The sequence below is a fragment of the Aythya marila genome (assembly GCF_965140915.1).
Source record: "Aythya marila genome assembly, chromosome: 17".
NCBI lineage: Eukaryota > Metazoa > Chordata > Aves > Anseriformes > Anatidae > Aythya > Aythya marila.
This window is the reverse complement of record NC_139058.1, coordinates 8,599,890-8,619,917: the sequence shown is the minus strand read 5'-3', so window position 1 is coordinate 8,619,917 and position 20,028 is coordinate 8,599,890. Positions and strand designations below refer to the sequence as shown.

The window sequence follows — 20,028 nt, the reverse complement described above, 5'->3', positions numbered from 1 at the left end:
AAAACTGCCTTGTGATTTGTTTTTATTATCTGTATTAAAAAAGGAACACTAACCTACTTCTTAAATATAGTTTGCTTTTTTTTTTTTTTTTTGTGAAACACCACAAGATTTGGCAAAAAAAGATGTAAAAGAAGACTGTTTCGATGTATAAAACTCCTTAGCAGTAGAAGAAACACTGACCTTAATTTGGCCTATTCATAGATTCATTTCTTGTAGTTTTGCTGCATATTTTGAAGCCTTAAAGAGCAGAAAGGGCTGATAGTCAGTTTGGAAATCACAGAACAGTTGCACACCAACAATTCCTTTAACAGGCAAGGTGTCCATGATAAAGTAAAGCAGAAGTGTGTACATAGTATATGCTGTGAGTCATGTGCATACATGATGTACGTGTGTTTAGTTTGGCTGTATACCAGCACTGTGGGTGCATGCCCATTCTCTACAACTTTTAAGTAGTATTTTGCTTAAACACTCCTGTTTGTAGCTTCTGATTTGAACTAGTTTTTCTCCCCAACACAACCATTCTGATCCACACCATGCAAATGAGTTCATCTGTCACTCACCAGCTTTATATCTTCACGTCAGTAAAATTTTAGGACAACTGGATGAAGAATTATTTCTTACACAGAACATGATAACACTCCCACTGTAGGAAATGGAATGAAACAAATGGAATAAAAGTGCAGTGACTGTGGTGAAAACATCTCCACAGAGTTAGGCCTCAATCTCTTTTTTTCTTTTTGTTTGGATTTTTGTGTGTGTGTGTGTGGTTTATTTTTCATTTGGGGGGGATTTGTTTGTTTTTTTTGTTTGTTTGTTTGTTTTGTGTACGTGTGATTTTTAGAGAGGAGACTCTCACTCTCCAAAAGATATATTTGTGAAAAATAATGTAACAGGTTAAGGGGGCATAAGAGGAACTGTGTACATACATCAGATTTCCCCTTTTTTCTCCTTGGGCTACTAAGCATTGCCCCATTTTTCCCACTAGAAGTGGAAGTGGTTAGCCTCTTTTTTAATCGCTTCGGTAAAACAGATTAAGCCCAAGGATTCTTAGCAGAGGCCAATGTATTTGAGATTGTTCTGAATGATGACATCTGTCACTGCATCAAAGACAAATTGGATGTTACTGGTATCAGTGGCGCAGGTGAAGTGTGAGTAGATCTCCTTGGTCTCCTTGTTACGATTCAAGTCCTCAAACTGGCGCTGGATGTAGACTGCTGCCTCCTCGTAAGTGTTTTGGCCTTTATATTCAGGAAAGCAGACTGTTAAGGGGATACGCCGGATTTTTTCTGCCAGCAGATCTTTCTTGTTCAAAAAAAGGATGAGGGAAGTGTTGATAAACCAATTGTTGTTGCAGATGGAATCAAAGAGACGCAAACTTTCTGCCATTCGACTCTGTAGGAGAGAAAACAAGGTCAATAATAGTCTTTTAGCATAACTGTGGAGAGCACATGGAGTACATTATTATGCCTGCTAACGTGCAAAATCTGCTTATAGAAAGAACTTTGTTCTGTTTGGTGACTGTCCATCTTACCTGAGTGTGAAATTTCAGGAACCTTAATTCATGTATTTTGTTACAATACATTTCACAAGAGACTGACTCTTATTTATTTATTTATTTTAATAAATTACAACTATGAGGGCAAGTCTAACACTAAACATTTTGAAACAGCAAGTGTAACTTGGGAAAAGATGGTTGAGTTCAAAATCAGGTTAGCAATATAAACTTTTTTTTTTTTTAAATAAAAGGGATAATTGATTTCTAAGGTTTTCACACTACTGCAAGATTCTGTGGTTGAAGTTTTAAAGACTAAAATACTATAGCACAATTATAACACTACATCATTACATGTGTGGATTAGCACACTGTACACACTCCAACGTTTTCCTGGTCTCACTTCTCCCCATTGTATAATAGTAGACTTGGAAAGGTACACGAGAAAAGGAACCACATTCTAGTGTGTTGAGGAAACTTGTATGTTGTATAATTAAAGGTAAAAGCTGAAGTTGGCCGGACGTGTTTAACATCTCTCTGTCTGCTGCCCTGAACAAGCATTTCTATTGATGACCAAATGTAGAATGACCAACACAGTTGCATATTTGGAAGTAGCAATTCAATGCTGCTCTAAACCGAAAGCAGAAATTGCTGGAAATCATCGGCCGTTTTGGTACTTCCTGAGCGCTGCTCCTGCCAGTACTGCTGGTGCAGGTGGAGCTGTCCATGGTACCCTGTGCTCTCGGAAGGCTTAGGTTACTGGGAACAGAACGTTTTGAAAAGAATTTGAGCTGAATAAAATAAAGATTGTTGTATTGTCAAAAGTAAATACAGAAATATCTCAATCAAGCATTTTTGCTAAAGGTCGATGTTTTTCAGCGTGTTCCAATACTTAGTCAGATATTTGTCTACATGAAACATTTCTAAGGCATGCACTCATATTTTCTCTCTGAAGGAAAGCTATTACAATTAAACAATAAGATTTCATTTCAATCTTTTTCAATATCCAGCAATAGTTTTTCTTAATAAAACTATACACTGGAATAAGTGGTCCTTTATTCTCTCCCAGTTCAGCTTTGTTCCTGTACTGCTGAAAGTAGGAAAAGGCTGTATTCATGAAAGGGCTTAAAATATATATATATATATGTATTTTTTTTCTGTACAGCAAATGCATTAGGAAAAAAGTATAGAAACAAATATACACAAAACAACGTATTTTAGTAAATCACTCACACTGTCCTGGTTACAAATCAGAATAACCCCTTCTGCCTAGCAATAACATTTGATCACATTAAAGAATATCCTTCTGGAGTTTATTATTGTTCCACAAAAACAAAATATGAAGACTAAGTAAAATAACCATTGTATATTTCTTGGGGATTAGCATATCTAAAACGACTAAATGACTTGACAGAACAATTCCCTTTACCCTTCACAGTGCTTCAGCCTGAATCATAAATGAAAATGGTTTCCATGGGTAGGTCGTTACACTGTTACGTGGAAGCTTATTCCTTTTTCTGTGACATTTCCATAAAAACAGAAGACTTGAATAAAAAAATTATAGTAATTACTTTTGCTTTTCTCAGTTACACTCATTTTTATACTAAAGAAATGTGTAATTAATGTTTATTTGATACACTTCCAAACAAGCTTAAAATTCTCTCTTAAGCCCATTATAAAGGGCTTAAATAGCTTAAGGACACACAAGTTTGTCCAAAAACAAAACAAACTGAGAGGGCATCGTAGGTACAGCAAAGGCAAAGGGTCTTCATTTTGATAACTTAGTTATCCTTGTGAATTAAAGTCTGGGAGGGAGAGGCAGTTTAGCTTTTATGCTAGCCTTAGATTTTCCCTGAGAGACTACAGCTCAGATGTAACACCATGAATATTAAGCTAGTATATTTTTGTTGTGTTTACAGGCCTCACAGATTTATATTCATGGCAATTCAAGCAATGCAACAGTGACCAGGCTATATGTTTCACATTTGGGGATTTGATTGTGATTAGATATGTTATCTTTTTTCCTTTTTCTAATAAACACGTGCATTTAAGAATAAATTGCTACAGTAAGTATGATAAAGAACTGTAATAGTGCAATAAGGTACAATTTAAGAAACTATTACAGAAATTATATAGATTCTGAAGGTATTACAGGTTCTGAGATGTAGATAATAGGCTGAAAATTTGCATTCTTTCAGTAACATGTGTTTAATTTCTTCTTTTTATTTAACTAGAATTGTTGATCTGTTTGCCAGTTATTCACTTCTTGAAAGTTTAGGTCAACTAATTTTTCAGCTTGATGATATGCTGTTAGTTATTTTAAACTCCATGGGCCATTTTCATATCAGTTACCAAAGTGTGAGTTATACATTTTCAACATTCCCTTCTTAAAAATAAAAATATCAAAATAAATTTAAAAAAGCTATAAACATCTATGAATTTACTGACTTCAGAGGAGTCATCAGAGGAAGAGCAACTGTCTGCTTTCAAACTTTTTATATAGGGATATGCTTTGCCATCTGAAAGTAGGAGCAGATGATTTGGTATTTCTTATTTAAGTAGGAGAAAAATAATACTGCAAATGTCTAGTAAAAATCCTAGAAATTACTGAAACCTGATTTCCCAGTTTTTCCACAAGGCATAATGTTTATACAGAACTTATATTTTTCAAAGAAGTGCAGTTTCTTGAAAACAAACAAAAAGCCTGGAATCAACTCAAGCCTAACAGTTGTACTGTGGTCAAAAGTATTTTGGATTGGCAGAAACAGAGCACTGTAGGGTTCTTCAAAGGATCATGTATAGCATGTTATTCCTAACATTTTTTTATTATTCTTTAGTCTTTTTCTCAGACCCTCTCCATTCCTATCTGCTGACTGATCTTTCAACAAACAAAATACATTAATCAAAAGCTACTAATAGGTAGACACAGAAAATTTTCTTAGAATCACATAGATTTTTAGCTGAATTCCTCAAAGCACAGAAGCAGTATTAACTTAAGACTGATCAACTGGTGAACCACAGACACATTTCAGTCTGTGGAATGTTTTAGTGTCCGGTTTTCAAGCCCTTCTCACGCATCTGTCATGGACATGGTCTGTCATACATGCCCAGATCTTGGCATTAATTTTGGAAACTGTTGCCAGATCAATCTCATTCCACAGGAAGTAACTTGTTTTCAGAAATCCCTCTTGTAACAAACAACAGAAGAAAAATTAATTTGACTTCTTGCATTTATCCCTGATATAAAATACAAGCATTCTTCCCAACTGAAATAGAACACTATTTGCTTTTTGATGGACTTCTATGCTCAGTATTCTTTTATGACACTGATGCAAAGAACATAATTTTTACAGAAGTTCACAACACTACTTGCATTCATCTATCTTTGTATTTATTGTATTTCCTGCAAATAAGAAGACTGAATTGGGCAGGCTAGAAAACAGCTATGCATTTTATCACTCTTTTATATAAACACATTATGTCAGATATATTAGTCAAGTACATTTAGAGAATCAACATGGTTTCTTTTTTATACTTTACTAACAGAAACCAGTGAAAATAAGGAATCAGAGCCAATACACAGAATTATTTGCAGATTTGTATTGTGCATAACGTAATGTATTCCTCCTACCAAATAAATGTGCCGTAGCATACAGTGGCTGTGTTCCGCACTGTGCCAACAGATACGATACTTTGAATGTTTGCATAGTTTGGATACTGGTTTTAAAACCTCTGTAACACTTCACTAAATTCTACCATTCCCACCTGTTCTTCTGCAGTAATTGACTCTTTTGTTCTCTTCTAATGTCGATCTATGATTTACTGTTTAACCGGTATGAGCTGCCCATTCCCCCATTCCATACAGATTATTCTCCAGGTATTACATTTCGTTGTATATTCAATATGTTTTGTTTCTAAGGGAAGACAGGCTTTGTGATAAAAAAAAAAAAAAAAAAAAAAAGTTTATTTTGTTTACAAGATTATTAGCAAATATATGTGTGTTCCATTTGTCTGTCTTGTGCTTGGGGGGATGAAAACAATCTAGTCTCCATGTATTTTCGTTGTTGTCTGACTGGGAAGTATTCTGGCCATCATTTCTGTTCAGAAATTTGGAGGTGAGAGGCAGATTTTGGCTTTTAATAGAAGAAAGAGTATGTTTGCCTGAAAAGAGAAATGACCAATTAAAAACGTATAGTTGCTGAAACACGAGTAGACTGTTTTATCTAAGCTTTACATGTTATCTCTTTCTTATACTTTGCTCATTTTATTTCTGTTACTATTCCTTGTCATTTGCTGTGGATCAACTTGGTCAGAACCACTTCCTCTATTCTCCAAGTTCCATGAAGACATTGATTTAGTGATTTTAATGAATAATTCTGTGTTTGTAGATGAAACCAAGGACTTTTGTCAGTTTCTGGTTATTTTAAAAGCCCCAGGAACACACGGGGCATCCTATGATGGCTGACACTGCCACAGCAACAGAGTGTAGCCATGTCAAAGCCTAGATCACAAGTCTTTTAAGACGTACAGAAATGTAAGCAAAATTATACAATATCTACATTTTCTTTTTGTTTGCTTCTTCTTTTGTAAAGGTGGGATCATCTGACACTTGAATCTACTTTATATACAGACAGATCTATAGATGTAAAAATGTAACTTAAAAAATCTGTTTGAGGGTTTGTGCTTTACTTTCCACCATGCAAATCATGACACAACACATAATCCACAAAAACATCACAGCTATTTCCAAATAATCATGTTGTTTTTTTTTTTACTTTCCTGAATCTGTATGTGATAAAACCTTACAAGAATTTTTTAGCTCACTTGAAATGCTTTTGCTACTAATTGCCTGGGGAAAAAAATGTTTTAGAGCTAATGTAGGTTTTTGGCAATCTCTCAGAACATTCATGCCAGCAGGATATTACATTTTAAGAGGTTTGTGTTTATTAATTTATTTTGTAGTGAATCATAATACTTAAAACTTTACTACCAAGTCTTCTGTTGGAGTTCAAGGACAAAATTAGAATTAAAACTCTTCCATGAATTGTAAAGTGTAACAAATGCTTGCAAGGGCACCGACAGGTTTAAGCTACTGTAAACCTGATGATCTTTTGATCACGTAATAGCGATGTCATTAGAAAAAAGAGCAGTATATGTTAGAATGCATTAAAGAATGTGCATATGCATAAGAAGAGAGAAGCTGAATTTATAGACGTTTCGCTTTATCTCCTGTGAAATTTTTTGCATAGACTTATCTGAGCTATAAAATCTTGTTAATAAAGGTAAGAGTGCATCAATATTAGCCAGAATGCATTAGTAAGAGAGGTGAAAAGAAAGGAAAATTCTGGTTGCTGAAAAGACAACAAAACATGAAAGTGGTAATAACCACTTCCGGCCTTGCACATTCAACCTTAATTTGCACATGGATTTTGCAGAGCCGGACCTTGTAATTATTAAAGGTGAGAATTTTTTCACAACTCGCATACAAAAATATTTTAACTATAGATTAAACGCTGAGTGTTCTTACTGTTCTTCAGTTTGTCCCCTCTCTGCATAAAATACTCATGCCCTCATGCCCTTGTCCCTGCTAGAGTAACTATCTCACCAGTGAGGTGAATGCTTACTTTTATCTCTCTTCTTGGAGACTACATTCCAAAGCATATCATCCACTCTACTCCCTTTTTCTGATTTGAGAAATGCTTGCTTAGTAGCATCAGTATATACAATTCCAGAAAATTCATACCAGAATTTCTGTTTGAAGAGTATGCAATGTAAATTAAGCAGACCACAAAGGCAGACATAGAACTAGATATGGAAATGATTTCAGGGAACTAGATGTTTCAGAGAGAGGGAATAATGTAAACAAATACAGTTCAAAAGATGGAAAGGATAAAGAGGGAGCTACAAAGAACTGGACCAGAGATAAGGACAGATGTAAGGATATTAGATAATTTGTAAAGACCTACAAAATTATTTTGCAAATTTTGATAGCTAGTGGGTACACATAAAGAGATTCTAGCAACAAAGACGGGGTGTCTCAATCGGAGTTTTGGAAAAGAAAAATATTTTCTTGTTGAAATTTGACTTTTTAGGGTGTTAGGAAGCTGCTTATAAATAAGAGAAACCAGAAGGAGAGAAGAGTTGAAACGTAACTAAGAAAACATTGAGGATTACTCAGATACAAGTTGATCAAAAATGCATCCCTACAGTGAGGAGCAGTGTAGGGAAGCTTAAAACGAGATTTCACATACATTTGCTGTAGCAGTAGCAGGAGTTCAAATAATCCTACCCCACCAGCCTATTTTTCTGTGTATGCTGCTCTGTTTTGCATAATTCCTGGCAGAGCCACTGAGGGAGTCCGCTCATGCAATTTACTGGAACAAAGAAAAGTCCAACAACAACAAAAAATATATATAACAGTTACACTCTCTTTAATCCACAGCTTTTGCAAGAAAAAAGCACCTAGCAGTCTATCTTGTTCCCAACAGCCTTTAGAGAAATAGTCTTGCACATACCTTTGTTACACTAAGCTGATATCCTGTCCAAATGACTAAAATGTCTCATCAAAATGGTAACTACCCTGTGTCAGCAGAGCCTTTGTCAGAATTTAGCTGTGTGTACTCAAGGTCAGCTCTGCCACAGAGCAGCTTTGTAACCTTCGAAAAGAGCTGTAAGACTTGTTGGAAGCCTTCACTTTTATCCTGCAGCTACTTTGAAGCTGAAGCGCTCAACCTTAGTCTTTGCCTGAGTTATGTTGCTGCTGTGTCTATACCTGACTGTGTCCCTCACTGATTCCCATGTGACTTTCTGGCTTGATTCTAGACCTGCCTCATTGCTTTGGAGTTATCTAGCAATCTGGACTGTTGGATGAATCTGATACTTCTGATGGACCTGCTCTGCTCCTCTTTGGGTACTGGTAGATTGCATTGTTCGTCAGAGGTTACTGCCTGCCTTCCTGTCACCCTTGGCTCATCTTCCCTATTCGAGGAGCTCATTCTTGCTGCTTCTTTAGACCCTTCTATGCTTCAGATTTTGTTTAACATCCTGTCTAAGGAAGAAGAATGCTTATTAGAGCTGGCTACACAATATTAAGACTAGAAGACAGGGGCTTAGTGGCTTTTTTAATTCAAACTTAAGTTTAATAAACCTAAAAGAGTGTTAAGATCTGACTAATTCCAAGGGAGACCACCTGATTCATAGAACCTTTCTGTTCTACAGTACTAAATTTGCAATTCAAACAATCCTTCTGCTCCCCTACAAGAAGGGTATATCCTTAATTCCTCGTATTTACCTGAATGTCCTTGTGAACACACACACACACAGCCACTTACTAAATGTAATTATATTTCTCAAGTGCAACCATAGTGGCTAGAACAAAGCTGAGAAGTGAATAAGCAGAGGCTCTTACTAACATCATGCCTGAAATTACTTTCCAGCTAAACTGATGATGAACCACTTTATAGATTTTTCAAATGGACCTAGAAGTGCAGCACTTGCAGGGCAAGCAGGCGATCAGGCCCAGTCAGCATGGGTTTATGAAAGGCAGGTCCTGCTTGACGAATCTGATCTCCTTCTATGACAAAGTGACGCGCTGGGTGGATGAGGGAAAGGCTGTGCATGTGGTCTACCTTGACTTCAGCAAGGCTTTTGACACCGTCTCCCACAGCATTCTCCTCAAGAAACTGGCTGCCCTAGGCTTGGACTGGCGCACGCTTCGTTGGGTTAGAAACTGGCTGGATAGCCGGGCCCAAAGAGTCGTGGTGAATGGAGCCAAGTCCAGTTGGAGGCCAGTCACTAGTGGCGTCCCCCAGGGCTCGGTGCTGGGGCCGGTCCTCTTTAATATCTTCATCGATGATCTGGACGAGGGCATCGAGTGCACCCTCAGTAAGTTTGCAGATGACACCAAGCTATGCGCATGTGTCGATCTGCTTGAGGGTAGGAAAGCTCTGCAGGAGGATCTGGATAGGCTGCACCGATAGGCTGAGGTCAACTGCATGAAGTTCAACAAGGCCAAGTGCCGGGTCCTGCACCTGGGGCGCAACAACCCCAAGCAGAGCTACAGGCTGGGAGAGGAATGGTTGGAGAGCTGCCAGGCAGAGAAGGACCTGGGAGTGATGGTGGATAGTCGGCTGAATATGAGCCAGCAGTGTGCTCAGGTGGCCAAGAAGGCCAACGGCATCCTGGCTTGTATCAGGAACAGCGTGACCAGCAGGGCTAGGGAGGTGATCGTCCCCCTGTACTCAGCTCTGGTGAGGCCGCACCTCGAGTACTGTGTTCAGTTTTGGGCCCCTCGCTACAAGAAGGACATCGAGGTGCTTGAGCGGGTGCAGAGAAGGGCGACGAAGCTGGTGAGGGGCCTGGAGAACAAGTCCTACGAGGAGCAGCTGAGGGAGCTGGGCTTGTTCAGCCTGGAGAAGAGGAGGCTCAGGGGCGACCTTATCGCTCTTTATAGGTACCTCAAGGGAGGCTGTAGCGAGGTGGGGGTTGGCCTGTTCTCCCACGTGCCTGGTGACAGGACGAGGGGGAATGGGCTTAAGTTGAGCCAGGGGAGTTTTAGGTTAGATGTTAGGAAGAACTTCTTCACTGAAAGGGTTGTGAGGCATTGGAACAGGCTGCCCAGGGAGGTGGTGGAGTCACCATCCCTGGAAGTCTTCAAAAGACGTTTAGATGTAGAGCTTAGGGATATGGTTTAGTGGGGACTGTTAGCGTTAGGTCAGAGGTTGGACTCGATGATCTTGAGGTCTCTTCCAACCTAGAAATTCTGTGAAATTCTGTGTGATTAAAAGTAATTTAAAGACAGGGAAGATGAATAATTTTTCATCAACATGAGTTCTAACAGTAAAACACCAGAGGCAGCAGCCATTATCAAGGAAGGTAAAAACTCACAGTAAAGAACCTTAGCTGAAGGTTTTTCTTAATATCACAGGAGAAAAGGCAAGGCTAATTTGGTTAGCAATGCAACGATATTTTTGGACAATTAGAAGAATGTAGTACATTTATGAGGAAAGGAAAATTAGCAGCAACTCAAAAATTATGTGAAACCATCTAAATATGTATTGTTACTGAGGATAAAACTATTCGTAAAGGTAACAGGATTTGGGGTCAGGATTCAGACAGGACAGAATATCACAAAATTCTAGAACGAATCTCTAATAATCTTGGGAGGAAGATGGTTGCCAAGTTGTGGGAGTTGCTGAAGCAATAAAATTCAGCTGCATGGTTCTGGGCAATTAAACAATAAATTGCTGAAAGTGCAGTAGAATTTGTGTGGAATACTGAAACATCACTCAACCATTACTGTAATTAGGTCAGATAGTGTAAAAGTCTACGGTACAGAGAAATCAAAGTCAGCTGACATGTTTTAGGTAAGGGCAGTGATTAATGAATATATATCCCTCCCAAATTTGAAAACCAAATTTCTAGAATTTTAACAGTAAAACAGATTAGCCAGAACTGTGGTTATGATAATAGGATTTGTATTTTGTTATGATAATAACCTTAATCAATGCTGACAAACTTACTCAATGGAAATTGAATTTAAAGATGTGGCATTGGTAAAGCACCTTCTGCGCATAACTGGTTTTCAGTAAACTGTCTGTCCTGCTTTCAAAGGCAAAATGATTGTAACAGTTAACATTTTTTCCAAAAAGGAAAAGTGGAGGACATTAGTCTGAGGTGGCAAATACAAAATCCGTTTTGAAACCGAAGTACCAGGTAACTCACAGAATTTAGGTGTTAAACTTGTTGTGAATCCACTAAAATTCCTTATATAATCCACTATAATTCCGTATTGAATAATAAGGAATTGGTGAAGTAGATCTCTATTCACCTGCTAGATATTTCTTACAAGCAGGAGTTATTTTTCTAAAAAATTATTCAGTATTATGTAATATGAGCAAATGGATATACTAAATGCTGAACTGCAGGAAAATGCTTAAACACTAGAAGATGAAGTTAGACTACTGCTGTCTACCCGTTAACATGGAAACATAGTTTGATTTCACTTTCCAAGTGCAATTAAATGACAAACAAGTAAATACAAAGCTAACAGAAAACAGTATTCATGGCAGTACAAGGCCTTTATAAATTTTAAGTGCTGGCTTATGATTTGTGTAGTGCACCTATCACATTTCAAAGGGCTATGCATGACATGGCTCTTTGTTATAGTCAGATGACATCTTGATGCATCTGGAAATCTTAAGTAGGAAGTGAAATATCAACAGTTCTAAGATGAAGGCTGAAGCAACCGATCCTAAAGATAAGTGATATATCCACTCACGTACGCAACAATAGGTATTTCTAGTTTTGACAATATTGCAAAACTGCGTATTACAGGAAAGGGAACTTGAGAGGATTATAGCTTATGACCATTACAAAAATAGAATAAATTACTGTACTACTCCCAGTGGATTTATGAAAAAATTCTGTTAGTGTGGAGGGAAAATAATGGTTTAAAAATGGGTTTTTCTTCTCTGCAATGTCTTGACCAGTTCAGGAATCCAGAGGGGAGCAAATACCTAGGTGATTAGAAAAAAGTGCGCTCCTATAATTTCAAAATTACACACACGATAAGCAAGATAATGCCAATGTCTTTTCCAGACGGCCTTGTTGGGGTCTAATTGCAAACTTTTCTCCAAGCATGAGAACAAGAAATTGACTGCTTAAGGGGAAGAATGTGCTAAGGAACAGATGGCTACTTCTGTTCTTCCAATAGTTTCCAAACATACAAAATGTCCCTGGTCATCCTCTGGAACAGGTGTGCTTTGCAGCAAAGAGTTGTCCAGAACAACTAAGAGTTTGCAATAGGGAAGACCCTGTTACCAAAATAGCAAGTAATTAGAAAAAAAAAAAAAAAAAAAAAAAAACACTTGGTAAATAGACACTAACTGTAATATAGCATCTCCTCAAAGCTTTCGTATGAAAGCTTTCCGGTCAGAGCTCAGGGAGAGAGAGACTTGAATTAAAAGGCTATTGTATGATTCATCTTTTGCAATAGCACATAGGATCAAGTAGCTATGGGTCTAAAATGGGGAAAGATGATAATTTTGTGAATTACAAAGAATTATTACTTTCTTGGAGTAATCAAAAGGAAAAAACTATGTTTCTGTTGGCAAAAAGTAAATAGACTTAATCCACCTCACTCTCTAAATCTCTCGAATCAAGAAATGAGGAACCTCACTGAGGTATGATAAAAGTAGAGTAAAACTCTTTCTAGCTTTGGCATCTCCCATGATGGAGAAGGTAACCAGGAGGGGTTTGCCTAGATGGAAGTGTTTTGCCTTTCTAAATCCTTACTTTCCAATCCTAGGATCCCAAACCTTTTCTGGAAAATGTAGGGAATTCTAAAATTTCAAAATTAGAAAGTGTGACTTAGAACGGCTAAATCCCACTGCAAATGTATTAAGACATGTTCAGTTGCTTACTTAGCAGCTTAGCTTACTGTACGAGCAAACTCATTATTCCATCACCAAAGCAATATGTTACATCAGTCTAAAACCCTGCTGGAAATCCTGACTGGTTATGTGGTAAATAAAGCAGGAATGACGTCAGGATTGCTATTTCAGTAGTAATCTGCCATGTCAGCACAGCTAATTACTATATGTCAAAGGCATATATACATGCGTATGCTTCCTATTTCTGTCCTTCCTATCGGAATTCTTTTCAGTGTCATGCATGTATGAGCCATGTGAAGTGCAGTAAGGTAGAAAACTAATACGACATTTTATTTGTATATGTATACTTTATGCCACTGCAAAACAGGGAGATTGTGGGATGATAAAAGAGAGATATATGTTAGAGGAATTTCTACTACCAAATGAGCTGAGAAACTCCTGCATTTTATGAATTGCAGTCCTGAAGGAATCTTGTGTGATTTTGGATGTGGAGAAATACATTTATACAGTGAGAACAAAAAATGCCCTCACTCAGTGTGTTTGAAATGAACTTATCTCTATTTATTTTTTTTTTATAAAAGAAATCCAACCTCAAATCAGGAGGAAAAAATGTAGTTGCCAACAAAACGTGAACTACGAAATTAATTCCTCATTATTTTAAAGAAAATGTCCTGTAATTGTTTCTCTCTACAGATTGTACATGAAAATCTAGAACAAGTGGAGAAGGCAATAGGTAATATTTGATGCCTCTTTTTTCCAAAGGAGGAGAAAGCAAAAGAAACCTGACCAAGTAGTACCTCAGCATACTGTCTCATTTGATGATTTCCTGTTGGTTATTACAACTGTCATTACAGAAAACTGCAGATGATAACAGAATCTGGCAGTATGAAGGAGAAGTGCATTGGGACCTTTAGTCTTGGCTACTGTATAGGATGACAATGAAAACATTATGAATATTTTACTGCATATGATCTCTGTGACTTGAAAAGAATTATAGTGTTACTAAGGCTTACTATGGACTGGACTAAACAAAACAGATTTAATTGGGATAATTATTTTAACGGTTCTGAACATTTATCATGGAAAATTAATTTTTTCAGCCTTTCAGGTGTGCAGTTAATAGCAAGTCACACCTCTAAGCGTGCATGATAAGCTAAGCACTGTTACATAGTAGTTACATATTGGTGCCAACAAGTGGGATAAACTCCTCTTTAATAGAATCATAGAATCATAGAATCATAGAATATCCTGAGTTGGAAGGGACCCTTAAGGATCATCAAGTCCAACTCTCGACACCGCACGGGTCTACCCAAAAGTTCAGACCATGTGCCTAAGTTCACAGTCCAATCTCTTCTTAAATTCAGACAGGCTCGGTGCAGTGACCACTTCCCTGGGGAGCCTGTTCCAGTGTGCAACCACCCTCTCTGTGAAGAACCCCCTCCTGACGTCCAGCCTAAATTTCCCCTGCCTCAGCTTAACCCCGTTCCCGCGGGTCCTGTCACTAGTGTTAATGGAGAAAAGGTCTCCTGCCTCTAGACACCCCCTTACGAGGAAGTTGTAGACTGCGATGAGGTCTCCCCTCAGCCTCCTCTTCTCCAGGCTGAACAGGCCCAGTGACCTCAGCCGTTCCTCGTACGTCTTCCCCTCAAGGCCTTTCACCATCTTCGTAGCCCTCCTCTGGACACTTTCCAACAGTTTCATGTCCTTTTTATACTGTGGTGCCCAGAACTGCACACAGTACTCGAGGTGAGGCCGCACCAGCGCAGAGTAGAGCGGGACAATCACCTCCCTTGACCTACTAGCGATGCCGTTCTTGATGCACCCCAGGATACGATTGGCCCTCCTGGCTGCCAGGGCACACTGCTGGCTCATATTCAACTTGCTGTCTATCACGACCCCCAGATCCCTCTCTTCTAGGCTGCTCTCCAGCGTCTCATCGCCCAGTCTGTACATGCAGCCAGGGTTTCCCCGTCCCAGGTGCAGGACCCGGCACTTGCTCTTATTGAACTTCATGCGGTTGGTGATCGCCCAGCTCTCCAACCTGTCCAGATCCCTCTGCAAGGCCTTTACGCCCTCATTTGAGTCCACAACTCCTCCAAGTTTGGTGTCATCAGCAAACTTGCTCAAAATACCCTCTATTCCTACATCCAGATCATTTATAAAAATATTGAAAAGTACCGGTCCTAAAATGGAGCCTTGAGGGACCCCACTGGTGACCGCCCGCCAGCCTGACGCAGCTCCATTTACCATAACCCTTTGGGCCCTGCCCGTTAGCCAATTGCTCACCCATCGTATGATGTTTTTATTTAGCTGTATGGTGGACATTTTGTCCAGTAGGATCCTATGGGAAACCGTGTCAAAAGCCTTGCTGAAGTCCAAAAAAATCACATCAGCTGGTTTCCCTTGGTCCACCATACGGGTGATCTTATCATAAAAGGATACTATCTATCAAAACTGTTTTATATTCCTATACCAGGAATAATACAGATTTGTTAATCCTAGTAAGTACAGTCTGACAATATGAATATGATATGAATATGCTGAGTGCCTGAACTGAGGAAGATGTTTGATTAAATTTCGTGACAGGTGGATTAGATTTTGAGCTGGTGGATTTCCAAGCAATCGAACAGGACAACAGGTGTTTGTGCTAGGACTTATAGACTAAAGGGATCCTAAAGAAAGGATATGGAAACGTCTTAGAAGAATAGATGAAAAAGTGACTGAGTTCAAGGATCAAAAAGGGTGAGGTGCTTCATCATTTAACAGAGGCATTAAAAGATGCAAATAAAGGCTAGTTCAGAAAGTCTGGCCAAGGTTGGAATGGGGCAGTATAAAAGTGAAGAAATACATGTAGATTGAGCTATTGCTTGTGACTAGCTGTACATATCTTCTAAGCAAGCTGAAGTATGGCAAAAATATATTTGGAAATGAAAAAATGTAATATTTGTCACTTCTTTTGGAAGAATGCAAGTCCAAAGAAAAACTACATAAAAAGGTATGCTCAGGATAATGGAAATACGGGCAGTCAATATTGGTCCTGTGCCTGGTAGATCCAAAACATAAATCAATATTTCTGGAAAGGATTAACGAGGATAGAATGGCAAAAGAAAGTCACAAAAGACACAACAGGCCAAAATATTAAAACCTGCACATTACATAGATATTGTCCAGCTAGGGTAGCACTGCCAGGGCTGTAGTGAAAGTACACAAGCTAAATTGTATCGTGGAACATATCCCTTTTCACAGGACTTCATTTAATCATCAGTCAGCTGGTAGTTTCTTTTTTCTCCTTAAATGAAAGCTTGCAATGTTTCAGTTGCTCAGCAAACGATTGTCAACACTCTTCACCTCCTCAAAGGTCAACAAAGCTTTACATTACATAAGCGCCTTGACATTAAGAGTTATGAAACCTTGCACTATATTTCTCTGTGTATTATTTTGGGGGGCAAAAAGTTTTATGAGAGCAAACATGCCATAAAAGGAACATAAAAATAAGACTTCAGCATTTTTGAGTTAAGATTTCCTGAGTACAAACTAAGCTAGTTCTTCTTAATACCACAGTTCCTGAAAATAGATGTAAAGCAGCATGAAGATCCATACTTTAATTGTAAACATATGCATGTTTTACCCTTAGATTGCATTTGAGAGAGAGAGAGAGCATTTTTATTAGAGGACAGATTTTTTTTTTTTATATATTCTTGGTAATATGTTTCAATTGATTTCAAAGTTTACTTATTGTTTTTTGAATTTGGGGGCTGAGGGGGTGGGGGTGTTGTTTGCTTGCGTTTGGTGTTTTTTCTGTTTCTGGCCTTTAGATTATGCTTGACCTGAGGACGAAAGGAATGCTTCAAGTACATATTCAACATAGCTGAAATGTTGCTCTGTTTTGCACATAAAGTGGCCCATGACTTTAGCTGTCCTTATTTGAGACTTTTAAGCTTAAATATCTTAGCCCTCTGTGCCTAAGCAGTAAGTAACTTAACGCTGCACTGACCTACACGGAGAGGCTGAGGGAACTGCTGCTAGTTAGGCTGGCAGAGAGGAGGGTAAGGGTTGATATAATAATAAGAAAAAAATATCCACAATTACTTGAAGCATAGTTGAAAAGATGATGAAGATAAACTCTTCTCAGCAGTATCACATTAAATACTAAGTGGCAATGAATGTTAATTGCAGCTTGGGAGGTTCAGATTAGACATCAGAGGAAAAATAACATCACTGGAAGTTTTGTGAAATCTCCATTTATTGAGCTTTTCCTCACCTGAGCAGATAAAGGTATAGCTGGCCTGATTTACTGTTGGCAATAGTTCAGCTTCAGTTGGGATGTTATACATGACCTTCAGAGATCACATCTGGCTAATCTTTCTATAGTGCCATGAATTATAAAGGATGGAAAGGAAATGGTCAAAGAATGGAGTTATGGCCTTTCTGGAATACCCATTCTTGATTGCTTTCTGTTCTTTCAAGTTCCCTGGACATTAGAGCAGCCCTAGGGTCTGTCACCCAGACAACTGTTTGCCTTAATAGAAGTGGATCAATATCTTACATACATAAGAGTAAATTCAGATTTTTTCTGAAATGAGAAAAATTCATTTTTTTTTTGGCATGAAGTATGCACTAGTAAGCTTAATAACTTGGTGAAACAGAAGGACAGATTGAAAAATCTGGTGTCTGTGAATGCCCTTTCTCTGGATAAAGAAAAAAAATAAAAAGGTTTTAAGTATGGCACATCAGTAACAAGGCTCCAACCTAAGAGAGAAAGAAAAGAGGACTTCTCGAGTAAGTAGGTTTTCATTTCAACACAGTCAACCTAGCTTTAAAAGGTTGAATCCTCCAGGATTCTCTGGATACTCAGGAAAACTGATAGATGTGAATGAGAAGAGGGATCATTTGTAGCAACAGAATTAGAAAACATACGGAAAAAGAGCAAGAACTATTACAAGTACAGAATGGCTATCATATGAAAAAAGTACATATATTGTTCAGCATAGAAAAAGAAGTAGCTGACAATACAATAGAGCTCATCAAATTGTGAATGGCACAGAAGGGGTAGGTAGTGAATGATTTTTGCACCATTTCTTACAATGCAAACAAGAAACATCAAATTCAATTATCTGACAGCAGATAAATATTCTTTCCATGCAGGGCATAATTAATGTAAAACTGTATCATGAGATTCTAGAGAATAATAATAATAGTAATAGTCATAAAAGTGTAATTGAGTTCAAAAGGCAATTAAATTAAAGAGCAGTTGAGCAGAAAGATCTTGACGTAATCCTTAGTTCAGTTTTCTGGTAGGATATATAGCAGGAGATATCGGCGTATGCTTGATCTGTTCCCATATTCTTTCCCAAAGATCCCCTGTTGCCCACAGTTGGACACTATTACACAGATACTTGCTGTGACCCAGTACAACTGTTTTGTATGTCATGACTGAATGAATAGCTCATCAGCTGTTACATTCCATATTGGTGAACACTTCTCCTTTACATAACCAATGTAAAATTGCTGCAGTTCTTCAGCAATTTTTCCTTTCCCTTTAGTCATGTCCAGCTTCAAAAACTGTTTGTTTGTTTTACAAACTTTGCCATCATTTGAAGCAGTGAGTGTTTCTCACCAAAAATGTTGACAAAGGGTCTTGGAATTAGAGGTTCTCTAGTTACTGGCATTGCCTGAAACCAGAGCATAATGCATGATAGGAAGATGATGAGAGAAATCTTTTTAGAGAAAAACACCACCACCGGAAGAAAACTGGCCCATATTAAGGTTGAACAATAATAAACATTAAAAGCAGCCTGTGATGTGATAAAAAAGGTGAATGAGTATTTATACTGAGAATATCACGGGGGGGGGAGGAGGGAGGAATGAATAGTCACAAAACCTGAGACTATTTCTGAGATTGTGTGACATCTGGAGAAGAACACTGTCTGCCGTCACAGCTTAAACAGATGAAATTCTTGCAGGAGCACCAGCTTGCGTTTCATTGCGTATTTGAAGATATTTTAGGCAGGATGCTTATAGAGTTTGGTGCAGCTGGAGCTCATGTGAGAACAATTGGCTATCTTCTCTTTTTATCCCACCTATGTTGCAAGATTAGCATAGCATTCTACAGGAGTAAGATCTTTTAGCAGCCTTGCCTACAATTCCAACAGTTCTTGCCATCATGCTGATCTTGAGGTTGCCTCCTACTAACCTAGAAGATACAAAAGACTGTAGGGCACATAAGTCAGTGTTCAGAGTCAAGAATGAAGAAGAAACAGAGGAATAAAACTAAACGAAAAACTGCAGAGCAACTTCAAAGAGAGCGTCTTTATGCAAAAAGGGCAAAGATCAGACCCAGATAAAGTGAGAGGAGCACTCAGGAGTGCAAAAGCTGCATGTGTTGTGCAGCATGAAGAAAGAATCTTGTCTTCACTTGCAGTAAATTCTTCTGGTTTTATGCAATGCAGCTTTACTGGAGTTTATATCAAATCACTTGCAAGAGATGATTTCCATGAAGTTACTAGAGTAAATGGAGAAGTTGATAGATTGAAACAACGCTTCTCCCATATTTGTAGTGGAAGTTTCAGACTGCTGGGCTGCAAAGAGGTATAAACAACTTTGGTTGACCAAGACTGAATTAAAAAAAAAAAAGCAGTTAAATGATACAAATCTACTTTGATGGTATAAATTGCTATTGCTAAAGTTGTTCAGAAAAAAAAAAAAAAAAAGACGAAATTTGATGTGGATGTGGAATTTGTTTAGCCTTTTTTTGGGATCATCTCTTCCACTTCTTGTAGACCTTGAGACTGATCCACAGACTCTTTAATCAGACCATGTTTCTGATCTCTAATGGTCCAATGCTAGGCTTCCCAGGTGTCTCAGTTCTTCTTTTAAGCAATTTCCACATAACTATAGTCACCTCATTCTCATAGGCAAAGTTGCAGTGATCATATATTACATAAAATATAGTTCAGCTTATCAAAAAAAATCTAAACAAGCATCAGCTTTTTCAGCCTTTTAGTGCTGATTTTACAATGCTGGCTGTGTGATCTGCAGTGACTTACCTTTACTTTCAAGTTTGACAAAGGTATAGGGACCAGCTCTATTGACATGAGCTTCCTTCCCTCCTTTCATCATTTGCCTGAAACACTGACACTAATA

General features: G+C 38.1%; 2 protein-coding genes across 2 annotated transcripts in view; one reads left to right on the top strand and one right to left on the bottom strand.

Moving 5' to 3' along the window:
* The window catches only part of RSPH14 (radial spoke head 14 homolog), a gene marked incomplete at its 5' end in the record, with an annotated part of 93,606 nt that overhangs the window by 9,431 nt on the left and 64,147 nt on the right, over positions 1-20,028 (top strand). The window lies entirely within an intron of this gene.
* The window catches only part of GNAZ (G protein subunit alpha z), a 67,101-nt gene continuing 47,612 nt past the window's right edge, over positions 540-20,028 (bottom strand). Inside the window, exon 3 of the mRNA XM_082774433.1 lies at positions 540-1,392. Within this exon, the coding sequence (XP_082630559.1) occupies positions 1,048-1,392 (345 nt within the window). The 3' untranslated portion in view covers positions 540-1,047. The remainder of the gene's footprint in view (positions 1,393-20,028) is intronic.